Source organism: Nansenia antarctica (genome assembly GCF_963989245.1).
Source record: "Nansenia antarctica genome assembly, chromosome: 3".
In the NCBI taxonomy this organism is placed as follows: Eukaryota; Metazoa; Chordata; class Actinopteri; order Argentiniformes; family Microstomatidae; genus Nansenia; species Nansenia antarctica.
The window spans coordinates 8,853,568-8,866,829 of NC_137688.1; the positions used below are offsets into that span (position 1 = coordinate 8,853,568).

At 43.8% G+C, this 13,262-nt stretch overlaps 1 protein-coding gene across 1 annotated transcript in view; it reads left to right on the top strand.

Moving 5' to 3' along the window:
- LOC308153256 (cohesin subunit SA-2-like) overlaps window positions 1-13,262 on the top strand; it is a gene marked incomplete at both ends in the record, with an annotated part of 67,888 nt that overhangs the window by 13,985 nt on the left and 40,641 nt on the right. Inside the window, 8 exons of the mRNA XM_080526340.1 lie at window positions 1-34; window positions 479-647; window positions 1,177-1,361; window positions 1,908-2,009; window positions 2,700-2,824; window positions 3,590-3,709; window positions 4,729-4,978; window positions 5,860-6,043. The exon at window positions 1-34 is cut by the window's left edge and continues 59 nt beyond it. Of these exons, the coding sequence (XP_080382466.1) occupies window positions 1-34; window positions 479-647; window positions 1,177-1,361; window positions 1,908-2,009; window positions 2,700-2,824; window positions 3,590-3,709; window positions 4,729-4,978; window positions 5,860-6,043 (1,169 nt within the window). The remainder of the gene's footprint in view (window positions 35-478; window positions 648-1,176; window positions 1,362-1,907; window positions 2,010-2,699; window positions 2,825-3,589; window positions 3,710-4,728; window positions 4,979-5,859; window positions 6,044-13,262) is intronic.

The following is a 13,262-nucleotide window of genomic DNA, read 5'->3' on the forward strand; positions in this document are numbered from 1 at the left end:
TCTGTCAGTGGGCCAGGCTGAGATCAGAGACCAGGTGAGATCAGAGACCAGGTGAGGTCAGAGACCAGGTGAGGTCAGAGACCAGGTGAGAGCAGGGGGGGGGGGGGACAATCTGACAAGGATGACAACGACGGGCTGTTTTTGTAAGGCTGCTCCAAACTAGTTGGTAGAGCTGTCTGGTATGGTAGCAGTCGTCACCCAGTGTGGGTGTGTGGGGGGATGATGTGTGGAACTCGACTGTGTGTGCGCATGCGCGGGGGTAGTGGTGGTCTAGTGGATAGTGAGTTGGACTGGTGATCGGAAGGTTGTGAGTTCAAATCCTGCCTGAAACACTAGTGGGCTCTTGAGTAAGGCACCATTCTCAGCCCATAGTGACTCCAGGGGGAATGTCCCTGTAATTGTAATTGTAAGTCGCTTTGGATTAGAAGCGTCTGCTAAATTCTAAATTCCAAATTCTAAATTCATATCATCTCCCCAGGCGTTTGAGCAGCTGTGTGACCTGTTGCTGCTGCTGGGTGTGGGGGCGATGAGTTCTCAGCCCGCCCTGCACACGCTGGCCTACCCCCCCTCCGACTCCCTCCGCTCTGAGATGGCCGCCTTCCTCCTGGACTATGTCTTCACTGAGCCTGAGGATGACGAGCTGCTTGGTAGGGAACATTACCTTACGTTACCAACATTCTCTCTCTCTCTCACCCATCCTTCCTGTCAATCTCTACTGTCTCTATTGCAGTAAAAAAAAATATATGAGTGGGACTCAAAAAAACGTAAAAAATATATTATATACCGGTGTATATGTTACGGTATATGTGGGAATACGGTTTATGTCGGCATTTCCCGGGGACATGGCAGCATAAAACGTCGACTTGGTACATGCTGGCATGTCTAACCCTAACCCTAGCACCCGAGCACCTAACCCTAGCACCTAACCCCAACCCTAGTTTTCCCACATGTACCGTATTCCCACATGTAGTGAAGTGAAGTGAAGTGAAACTTTATTTATATAGCGCCTTTCGTACACGGATGCAACTCAAAGCGCATTATATATATATATATATATATATATACATCTCACATCTCATTCCTCTTTTTGTGCCCGCCCCCCCCTCTCTCTCTCTCTCTCTCTCTCTCTCTCTCTCTCTCTGGATAATGTCTTCTTTTGGCTCCTCTCTCCCTCAGATTTTTCAGAAGAGGAAGAAGCGGAGGAGTTGAACATATGTCGCCTCCAGCGGAGGAGAAAGCAGGAGTTGAACATATGTCGCCTCCAGCGGAGGAGAAACCAGTTGTCTGGCTTCTGTAAACTGGTCTTCTATGGAGTCCTGGACCTCAACGCTGCCACAGACATTTTCAAATACTACAGCAAGGTGGAGAAGAGAGGAAGGGAGGGAGGGAGGGAGGGAGGAGAGGATGAGGGCAGAAGGGTGGAGAGGGTAGGGCCTGAGGGAGGAGGGGATGAGGCCCGAGGGGAGAGAGAAATGGGTCAGAGGGAACGATAGAAGAGAAGATGATGGGAGGGAGGCAGAGAGGGGGATGAAGTAGGGGAGAGAGGAAGGAGAAATGGGAAGAGAGTAAGAGGATGGAAGAGAGGATGATTAGAGGGAAGGATGATGGAGAACTGGAGGAGAGAGAGGAGGAAGAGATCACCAAAAAAGGTAGCACTGGAAGGAAGAAGTGTGTGAGAAGGTGGAGGAGGGGTGAGAAGTTGTTCTTAGTATCAGTGAGGGGGCGGAATGAGTCAGAGGAGAGAGAGAGAGAGAGAGAGAGAGAGAGAGAGAGAGAGAGAGAGAGAGAGAGAGAGAGAGAGAGTGGGTGAGAAACGGATGGAAAGTTGAGAAAAGGATTGATTAAACACAGTGGTCAGAAGAATGAGAGGAGGATGACGACTCATTCTGTCACGTGTCTCTCTCCAGTTCTACAAAGACTACGGTGACATCATCAAGGAAACCTTGAGCAAAACCAGGCTCATCTGCCCCACGGAGAGCGCCAGCACTGTCTGTCTGACTCTGCAGCAGGTGTGTGTGTGTGCGTGTGCGCGTGTGTGTGTGTGTGCGCGCGTGTTTAAATAAACAATACCTCTGTATTACTGTGTGTAAGTGATGAGGGGTGGACTACTAATAGGGTGTGTGTGTGTGTGTGTGTGTGTGTTTGTTTGTTTGATTGTTTGAAAACTTTATTAGAAGATTTGCAGAAGTAGGTACATGAAAGTACATATTACATACAAGGTCAACTAAAAGGATAAAAACCCAAGAAAGCCACTGGCTTATTTCAATTGGGGTCCTTGATTTTCAATTCATCGTTACATGTAAGACAGACAGGAAAAAAAAAACTAGTACTATCTACAAGATAATACAGACAAATAACTATTACTATCTACAAGATAAAAATACATCCATCATGGGAAGAACAATACTAGATATACAATACAACAAAACATCAGGTATGTACAGCGGATAGGACAGGTGGGGACATACACCACAGGTGGGGGCGGGGGACAAAACACAAAGTATGTACAGTGGGTAGTTCGGGTCTTTTAATCTGTGTGTGCGCGTGTGCGTGTGTGTGCGCGCGTGTTTAAATAAACAATACCTCTGTGTATTACTGTGTGTAAGTGATGAGGGGTGGACTACTAATAGGGTGTGTGTGGTGTGTGGTGTGTGGTGTGTGGTGTGTGTGTGTGTGTGTGTGTGTGTGTGTTTCCTCAGCTGCTTGCTGCGCTGGCTCCAGAGGAGCGTGGTAGTAAGGAGTTGGGAGAGATCAGAGAGCTGGCCAAGAGACTGGCTATGAGCTTCGGCGTTGACCTGCATATGTCACTGATTACCCTGCATATGTCAGTAACACACACACACTCACACCTTCGTCTCTCTCTCTCTGTCTCTATCTGTCTCTGTCTCTCTCTCTCTTTGTGTCTCTATCTCTCTCTCTGTCCCTGTCTGTCGCTTTCTCTCTGTCTCTCTCTCTCTGTCTGTCTCTTTCTCTCTCTCTCTCTCTCTCTGCATCTTTCTCTCTCTGCCTCTTTCTCTCACTCTCTCTCTCTGCCTCTCTCTCTTTGCCTCTTTCTCTGTCTCTCTCTCTCTGTCTATTTCTCTCTCTGTGTCTGTCTTTTTATCTCTCTCTTTCTCTGTATCTTTCTCTCTGCATCTTTCTCTCTCTGCCTCTTTCTCTGTCTCTCTCTTTCTCTCTGCCTCTCTCTCTCTCTTTGTGTCTATCTCTCTCTCCGTCCCTGTCTGTCGCTTTCTCTCTGTCTCTCTCTCTCTGTCTGTCTCTTTCTCTCTCTCTCTCTGCATCTTTCTCTCTCTGCCTCTTTCTCTCGCTCTCTCTCTCTCTCTGCCTCTCTCTCTTTGCCTCTTTCTCTGTCTCTCTCTCTCTGTCTATTTCTCTCTGTGTCTGTCTTTCTATCTCTCTCTTTCTCTGTATCTTTCTCTCTGCATCTTTCTCTCTCTGCCTCTTTCTCTCTTTCTCTATCTCTCTCTCTCTCTTTGCCTCTTTCTGTCTCTCTCTCTTTCTCTCTCTCTCTATTTCTAACCTATGCAACATGGTGCAGTTTGTGCCACGTCTGTGTAGAACCATGTTTGGGTTGTTGATGTGTTCTCAGGAGCGGTATCCAGTTTGCGCTGCGCGACGCGGTGAAGGGGGAGGAGCCTCCGAACCTGCCCTTCCTGGAGATCCTCAGCGAGTTCAGCTTCAAACTCCTCCGTCAGGGCCGCATTCAAGTGTGAGTCTTAACACACACATACACACACACACACACACACACACACCACACACAAACACCACACACAAACACACACACGCCACACACACACACACACACCACTCACACATACACCACACACAACACACATACACCACACACACACACACACACACACACACACCGGCGTACATGAACACACGTCTTCATCCACACAAGCATCTATACATATGACTTGACATATGACATATATGATAGTGTGTTTGTGCACACAGACACTCACACAAATATTCAAATAACCACCCAATCAATCATCCCCCCTTTGCCCTCACTTGCAATAACTTCCACACCGGAACTCACACAAGATGTAGTAAGTACACGTGACATTAATATATATAAATACTTGTAGGTTGTTCTTACTCTTTTTCCTCCATCCATCCATCCATTCGTCCCTCCCTCTCTCTATCCTCTCCAGGTCACGTTTCCTGAGAGCTGAGCTTCCCTCTGCTGCCCCCTCCTGGCCGTCCCTGAGTATGTACCAGCATTCTCTGGACCCTGCTAAGAGGGTTAGGGTTAAGAGGAGGGTTAGGGAGAGGAGGAAAAGGAGAGCCCAGCACCGTCCCCCCGTAGCATCCCTGCATCCACGCACAGGAAGACCACACCCCGGGGTGGGTAACACACACACACACACACACACACACACTCATACTCACACAGACATTTACACACACACACACACACACACTCACTTGTACTCACACACACACACACACACACACACACACACACACACTCACTTACACTCATACACACACACTTTTAAATGTTTTGGTTTGTTCCAAAAACTTGACAAAAAAGAAAATGACATTCCATAAACATATATACAGTCTCCGTAATATCACAGGAGTACATACTATTTGGGAAAAGTGTGTAGGCCAGGGTTTGTCTAAATGAGAGAGGGGCCTGATTAATTAAGGCTGGGGAGGTGGCTGCTAAGGATTTAGGAGGTTTAACCTTTTGACCTCTCTCTCTCTCTCCAGGCTCAGCAGCGTCCAGTGCAAGCGGACGAGGGGTGTGGCGGGACAGCGGCAGCATCAGGGGTCGGGTGTCGGTGATGACATCCCGGGCGCCCCTCTCCCGGGTCCAGTCAGCCTCAGCCACTGTCCCTCTGTCGGCCTCGCTCACTCCCTCATCGGCCGACCGCCTCCACCACTCTTCATCCTCCGTGTCGTCCCCGCCTGTGTCCCCGGTGTCATACACGTCTCCTGTGGGTCCCTCTGTCTCTGTCTGGTACGGGCTGAAGACAGACTTGAACTTGTCTGTGAAATACAAATAAAATGAATTTAAATAAACTGAATTAATTAGTAAATGTTAATGAGCTTCATGTGGCAAGGCATGTAGCAGAGTACAACAGCATGGCAGATACGTTGAACTGAATGTGGAAGTGCTGACATCCAGTATAGAGTGCAGAGTCCTAGACACAACATATCATATGAAGTGCTGACATCCAGTATAGAGTGCAGAGTCCTAGACACAACATATCATATGCATTCATAAAGCTAAATGATACAAATTCCATTATATTTATATAGTGGACCTTTAAGAAATGTACTCACCAGCATAAAAGACAGTTGGAGGGACAGTTATCAGTGTCCGGTGCTGGCTGAAGCGAGGAGGAGGAGGAGGAGGAGGAGGCGTTGACCAGAAGGCTAGAGTGTGAAATACAAATAAAAAGAATTAATATAAACTGAATTAATTAGTACATTTTGATGAGCTTCATGTGGCAAGGCGAACAGTATGTATATAGTGGACCTTCAAGAAATGTACTCACGAGGGGCACAGATAGTGTCAGTCTGTCTGAAACCAATGCGATTGACGGGATCTTGCCGTATCTGCTTCGCAGTGTTGTATAACTTGGATATAGTGTGTATATCGGGAATCGACTTGCTCAGAAGCCGTAGAAACATCTCACTTCTGGTTAGATGCAAAACTGCAATTTGTTGTCTGGTCTAATCTAATATAATCTCCAAATGTATACAAAATACAAATGTGGGAGTCTTGGGTCCTGAAATGCTAATGTTGAATTTTGTTTGGCTTTCATACCTGTATACACACGCGTATGACATCACAATCATGATCTGTGACATCGTCCTCGGTAACCTCCTGTCCAGCCCAGCCAACACCACCAGGCCCAGGCTCTCCTGCCCAGCCCAGCCAACACCACCAGGCCCAGGATCTCCTGTCCAGCCCAGCCAACACCTCCAGGCCCAGGCTCTCCTGTCCAGCCCAGCCAACACCACCAGGCCCTGGCTCTCCTGCCCATCCCAGCCAACACCACCAGGCCCAGGCTCTCCTGTCCAGCCCAGCCAACACCACCAGGCCCAGGCTCTCCTGTCCAGCCCAGCCAACACCACCAGGCCCAGGCTCTCCTGTCCTGTCCAGCCCAGCCAACACCACCAGGCCCAGGCTCTCCTGTCCAGCCCAGCCAACACCACCAGGCCCAGGCTCTCCTGTCCTGTCCAGCCCAGCCAACACCACCAGGCCCAGGCTCTCCTGCCCAGCCCAGCCAGCACCACCAGGCCCAGGCTCTCCTGCCCAGCCCAGCCAACAAAACATTGTTGTAAACATTACTAAAAACATGTCAAAGAGAGGCAAGAAAAACGAGGAGGATGCGGGAAATGACTTTGTGACCCTAACCCAGGTGCATGAAATGTTGGAACAGCAGAGACTCTTTTATAGAGAGATGTTGGAACAACAGGAGAGCAGCTTTAAGATCTTTTTGACAATTGTGACCGAGTCAAACAATAAGAGACTGGACGAGTTTGTGAAGGAAATAAGCGGTTTACGGGAAAGCCTCCACTACACCCAAAAGGATGTAGATGAGCTCCACGCCAAATCGGAGACATCAGCCACGAAGCTCACTGAAATTGACTTGGATGTTTCAGTTGTTGCTACGAACATTCGCTCATTCCTGCCAAAGTTAGACTACTTGGAGGGTCAGTCGCGACGAAAGAACATTGTGATTGACGGGATTCCAGAGTCTGGAAATGAGAGCTGGGCTGAATCAGAGGAGAAGGTGCGGAAGCTCCTCTCTGACAAACTCAAACTCACAGGCATGGAATTTGAACGGGTGCATCGGACTGGAAAATCGACTGAACAGAGAGCCAGCAGGCCAATTGTTGCAAGATTCTTTAGATTCAAGGACAAAGCCAGAGTAATGGAGAAAGCTAAAGACCTAAAAGGGACCGATGTGTACATCAACGAGGACTATCCAGATGCTGTTCGCCAAAAACGCAAAGAACTCATACCAGCGATGAAGGCTGCACGTGCGAGAGGAGAAATAGCATTCCTGCGCTATGACAAACTCATCGTCCACCCTGCATCCCGACACTCAAGCAAAGGAGCGGGAGGCAAAGACGAAAACGCAGCCAAGTTTGAAGGTTCGTAACTCAAACATCTCAGGCCTACTGTGCCTGCGATGATGTTAGATTCATTTTAGGTAACTGCTTAATATCATGGACTTGAACTCTTTAAATCTTCCAAACAAAGGCTTGGTGATTGCACATGTGAATATATGTAGTATCAAGAACAAGACTTATGAATTGAACTGCCTAGTGCAAGGTAATACCATTCACATACTGGCATTGTCTGAGACTCACCTTGACTCTTCCATTCAAGACTCGGCGGTATCATTAGAGGGTTACTCTCTGTTCAGGAGGGACAGAGACAAATATGGAGGGGGAGGGGCTATTTACTTACAAAGTCATCTTCCTTCAAAATTGTGTGTGGAATTTATGTGTAATAATGTAGAAGCACTGTGGGTTCAAGTACATCTACCCCACTTGAAACCAATATTGGTGGGCTGCTGCTACAGGCCCCCTGGAGCACACTCTCAGTATTTGAATGATGTATGTGATATGATTGACAGAGTTGCTGATACAAAGAGTGAAATTTACTTGCTTGGAGACATGAATGTTGACTGGCTAGCTAGTAATTGCTCCTTGAAGAATAAGTTGTCATCACTAATTAGTGCTTGTAATTTGTCACAAATAGTCTCTATCTATGCCAACAAGAATCTTTACCAATTATGCAGGATATACTTCTTCAACATGCATTGATCATATTTACACCAATGTCTCTGAGCACTGTTCAAAGCCAGTTTCTTTGCCAGTAGGATTCAGTGATCATAATATGGTTGCTACTGCAAGAAAATCAAAGATTCCAAAAGCAAGCCCTAAAATTGTATTCAAAAGGACATACAAACGTTTTATTGAAGACAATTTCATACATGATGTTGGAAATTTAGATTGGAATGATGTGTACACTGCTGATGACCCAGAGATTTCTTTAAATGTTTTCATGAATGTTTTTATGGAACTAGTTAATAGACATGCCCCCATGAAAAAGTTCACAGTGAAATCCAGAACTGCCCCTTGGATTGATGAGGGTATGAAATGTTTAATGAAACAAAGGGATGAAGCTAAAAGGGTGTCAGTAAAATCTTGTTTACTAGATGACAGACTAAATTATTGTAGATTGAGAAATCTGGTAACTAAATTGAACAAAACCAAAAAGAAGGAATATTATAAGCAAAGAATAAGTGATGTTAGACATGATGGTAAACAACTTTGGAACACTCTGAATGAAATCATGGGAAGAAGGAAAAATGGGTGTGCTTCATTTGTTGAAGCCAATGGGATGTTCCTAACAAAACCACTAGATATTGCTAATTACTTTAATAATTTGTTTGCAAGTAAAACTGAGAAATTGAGACAGAACATGTGCTGCACCAATTCCAACACTTGTAAACTAATAAGCAACGAAATAATGAGGGGTAAGAACTGTTCATTTGAATTTCAATGTGTTGACGCTGAGGAGGTTAGGAAGTTGCTGGAGTCCCTCCCTGCTTATGGTTCGGCGGGTACTGACAACCTAGACAGTAAGATATTGAAGATAGCCGCTAATCACATTTCTGGGCCTATAGGTCATATATTAAATAGATGTTTATTAAGTGGAATGTGTCCTGGATTGTGGAAAGAGGGTAAAATTATACCACTGCCAAAGGATAGTAGAACAACTTTCAGTGGACCCAACAGTCGTCCTATAAGTATTCTTCCTGTACTCAGCAAAGTCATGGAAAGGATTATTTATGTTCAGATTCAGGACTATTTCACATCAAATGGACTAACCACCAAATACCAACATGCGTACAGGCAAGGCCATTCTACCTCAACTGCGCTCACACAGATGACCGATGACTGGTTAGGAGAAATTGATAACTCAAAGGTAGTGGCTGCAGTGTTGCTAGACTTCAGTGCTGCTTTTGACGTCATTGATCATGAGCTGTTAATTAGAAAGCTCACTTGTTACAGGTTCACACCTCCTGCCATTACCCTCATTAAAAGCTATCTCTTTGCAAGAACACAGAGAGTGTACTATAATGGCAGGTTATCGAATAGTAGCAAATTAGCTTGTGGTGTGCCTCAAGGAAGTTGTCTTGGACCACTCCTCTTCTCTATTTTCACTAATGATTTGCCTTATGCTATAAAAAGTTATTGTATTGTGATGCATGCCGATGACTCGACAATTTATTATGCAGCAAATACGTATAACGAACTCAATCAAGTTATTTCAAAATAATTAGAAATGGTGCATGAATGGATTACATTGAACAAGCTTGTTTTGAATATATCCAAAACTCAAAGTATTGTTTTTGGGTCTAAGCACAAACTGGCTTCTATGCCTAAATTGAATCTATATATAGCCAAGGAACCCATCGAACAAGTGAAGAAAGTAAAGTTACTTGGTTTGGTCATTGATAACCACCTGTCATGGTCAGAGCATATAAATAGAATCATTCAGAAAATGGGTGTTGGCATTCACATCACAAGACAATGTGCACCATATGTACCATCTCATATCCTGGAACAAGTCTGTAGATCATTAGTTTTAACTCACCTGGATTACTGCTCAGTGGTGTGGGCCTCGGCCTCAAAAACAGAACTATCTAGATTACAAGTAGCTCAGAACAGGGCTGCTAGGCTTGTTCTAGGTTGCTCTTCTAGAACTAGCATTCATAAAATGCAGTCTAGCCTATCGTGGCTTAATGTGGAGAAAAGGCTAGCCTCAGGCACAGTGACATTTTTGAGCAATACACTGCGAACACACAAACCTGAGTTCCTCCAAGATCACATAGTATTTTGTAATACTGTTCATAGCCATAATACCAGGAAGGCCGGCAATGGTGACATTATGAAAGCCCACCCAAGAACACATTTTTTTAAAAGAACAGTGCTTTATAGAGCTAGTACAATTTGGAATGAATTACCTCTTGATATCCGCCAAGAAAAAAGTAAAAGGTTATTCAAAAAGAGACTGAAGAGGCACCTATTAAGTGGCTGATGACAGGTAGCTGTTTTATTTTACTTTGTTTATTTTGGTAGATTCCTTTTTTCATCAAAGAGATGATTGCGTTAGGATCAGGTCTTTATAGGTATTTATATTTTAATGGATTAATAATATTTGCCCTTTTTGTAAATTTTTATTTATTTTAGTTTATTTTGTTGTATTTACTACTGTATCGGGGGGATAGTCTGGATGTCGCGGAGGGTCACGCATTGTCCCTTTAATGTATTATATGTTGTATTAATGTATTAGGTGTTTGTCTGTTGATTATATGTGGACCCCAGGAAGATTAGCAAACTGCTACGGCATAAGCTAATGGGGATCCTTTTAAATAAACAAATAAACCAGAACCAGAGCAGTGGGTTTGTCAGAGCTGTACAGTATGTTGACCAGTTGTACAGCAGTTTCAACCAGAAATAAATACACACACATGAATAATAAATCCATACGTAAATTAACAAGGTAAAAAAATATGTATATCATCAATATATGTATTATGTTTATTATTTTATGCTTTCTTTCTTCACTGGTAATCAGCAACAGTGGGCTGACTAATGTGCTTGATTGCTATTATGACATCATCATCACTGAAGGCTCTATGGTGGTTCTCAAACTTTTCACACCAAGTACCACCTCAGAAAATATGTGTCTCTCCAAGTACCACCAGTATGACTGATGATAACAGCCAATGTAACATATACACATTGGGGTACAATCAGATTTTAAAACTGTTCCACACAGACTCTACCAAACATGCAAGGGGCAGCACCTCCAACACACTCACAAGTGCTAAGAATAAGTCACAGAGCAACTGTATTTTACACACACACACACACACACACACACACACACACACACACAGTGCAAGTGCTGAACAGTAAGAATATAACAATGTTATTTCATTCTCCAACAGCATGTGAGAATTCAAGAACTCAAGAACTGCATTTCAAACACACACACACACACACACAGTAATAGAAATTACTCAACATTATGAATCACATTTTAATTTTCAAGTGAGTAGGCTACATCAAGAACTGCATACTCACACACACTCACTCACACACACACACTCACTCACACACACACACACACACACTCACACTCACACACTCACTCACACTCACACTCACACACACACACACACACACTCACACACACACACACACACACACACACACACACACACACACAGTTGTCGTAAATGCTGCTGTCAAGTCTGGCTCAGCTCCGTTCTGTTTCTAGCTCTATGTTGTCTTCATGGCAGCGAGAGAAGAGCAGCTTTTCTCACACAGGGAGGTGGTCGCAGCGGGAAGGAGAGAGAGCACGGCTTTGTCCAACAGCTCAGGGTATTCATGTTTCATGTAACTGGCAGCATCTTTTCTAACTATTGTGGTCTTCGTTGTGCTGCTAGTAGGCCTAACGTTGCTATGGAGACGTTAGCACTCGGCTCAGTCAGTCTGTCTTCTTCTTCTTCAGCTACTCCGGTTCTGACATTAGGCCTACTGCCTAAGTTACAATTATGAGCGTCTTTGAGTGTCTAGAAAAGCGCTATATAAGTCTAATGTATTATTATTATTATTACTATTATTATGATCAACAGGCCGACTAGCTTGCCATCCACTCTTGAATATAAATGCTCGCGCTCATCAGGGTTGCCAGATGGGATTGACAATTTCCAGCCTAAACACAGTCTAAAAACAGCTAAATCCACCAAAAAACAGCCCAAAACCTATATTGTCAGAAAACCTGTAATTACTATTACACATTGTATGTAGCTACTAGGGTGTGTGTTTTAACTTCACACATTTTGTAACTTTCAGGCACTGACGTTTTGATGGGCAGACGCCTAAATGCTATTTATCCAGCCCAACCCGCCCAAATGCTCCGGCCCAGTGTGATCAAAAGTAGCCCATTCGGCGGTAACCCATCCCATCTGGCAACCCTGGCGTTCATATGCGCGCTGGTAGTTAAGTTACTGCGGTGCACATTCAAACTTTTATTCTGCTTCTATACCAAAAAAAACTGATGTTAAATACCATTCGTTGTATATTGATAGTAGGCCTGTGGTTTTAAACTGATTATAAGAATCATTCTAGTGATATGGGTATTGTAACCCATCCTTGTACATCCAGGTACAAACCCTCCCAGTGAGCAATTTTACGTTGATTAGACGTCTAAACAACGTCTTAATGGCCCGTAGACGTCTAGGCCAAATCGAGCTAAATATAGGCCAAATTGGAAATTTAAAAAATGTTTAGACGTTGAAATGCCGTTGAAACATAGACGTTGTTTCCCTTTCTATGTTTCAACGGCATTTCAACGTCTAAACATAGACGTTGTTTCAATTTCCAATTTAGCCTAAATTTAGCTTAATTATAACCGAGACATTGAAACACCTGTGTTTAAACGTCTAGGCTAAAACAAAGCCTAATGGAGGTGAAATTGAAACGACTGTTTCTATAGGCATTTCAACGGCAGACTATATATAGCTGTTGAAATGCAGTTTAAACAGACGTTTCAATTTCCAATTTCACATCAATTTAGCTTTGTTATAGCCTAGACAATTTTCATGAGTAATAAGTAAATTATGACAAGGAAATATGAATAGGAACATGTATTTATTTAGGGTTAGGGAATAATTAGTAAATATAAATAAGGAAATAAGAATAGGAACATGTATTTATTTAGGGAAATAGTCAATAGTAAATATAAATAAGGAAATAAGAATATTAAATATTAAATATTAACAATGAAATAGGAACATTACATACAACATAATAGTATTTATTAATAGTTAGGGAGACAACATTTAGGTTGGGTTATTCTTTCTGTAGCCAGCACCGCCCGTTCTGCCTGGGGCCTGCTTCAGGTGATCTCCAATGCTCGCCCTTGCCTCCACCTCTGTGACCTTTTTTAGGTTCATGACAGCTTCTGTAATTAAATAAAGCAAAAGAAAAGTTATTTTCACAGAAGAATCCCATTTAAAACTTTAAAAAGCAAGAGTAAAGAGCCAGATAAATTGTGGATTGCCTACTATGTGCCAAAGAAAATGTAATATGCTTGAATGTCTGGTGCCCTGTAGCTCTTGTTCCTATAGTGAGCAAATGTTTGACACTCGCCACAAAATAATCTGTAGTATGCTACCACCCACCCTAGACCCCCGTGT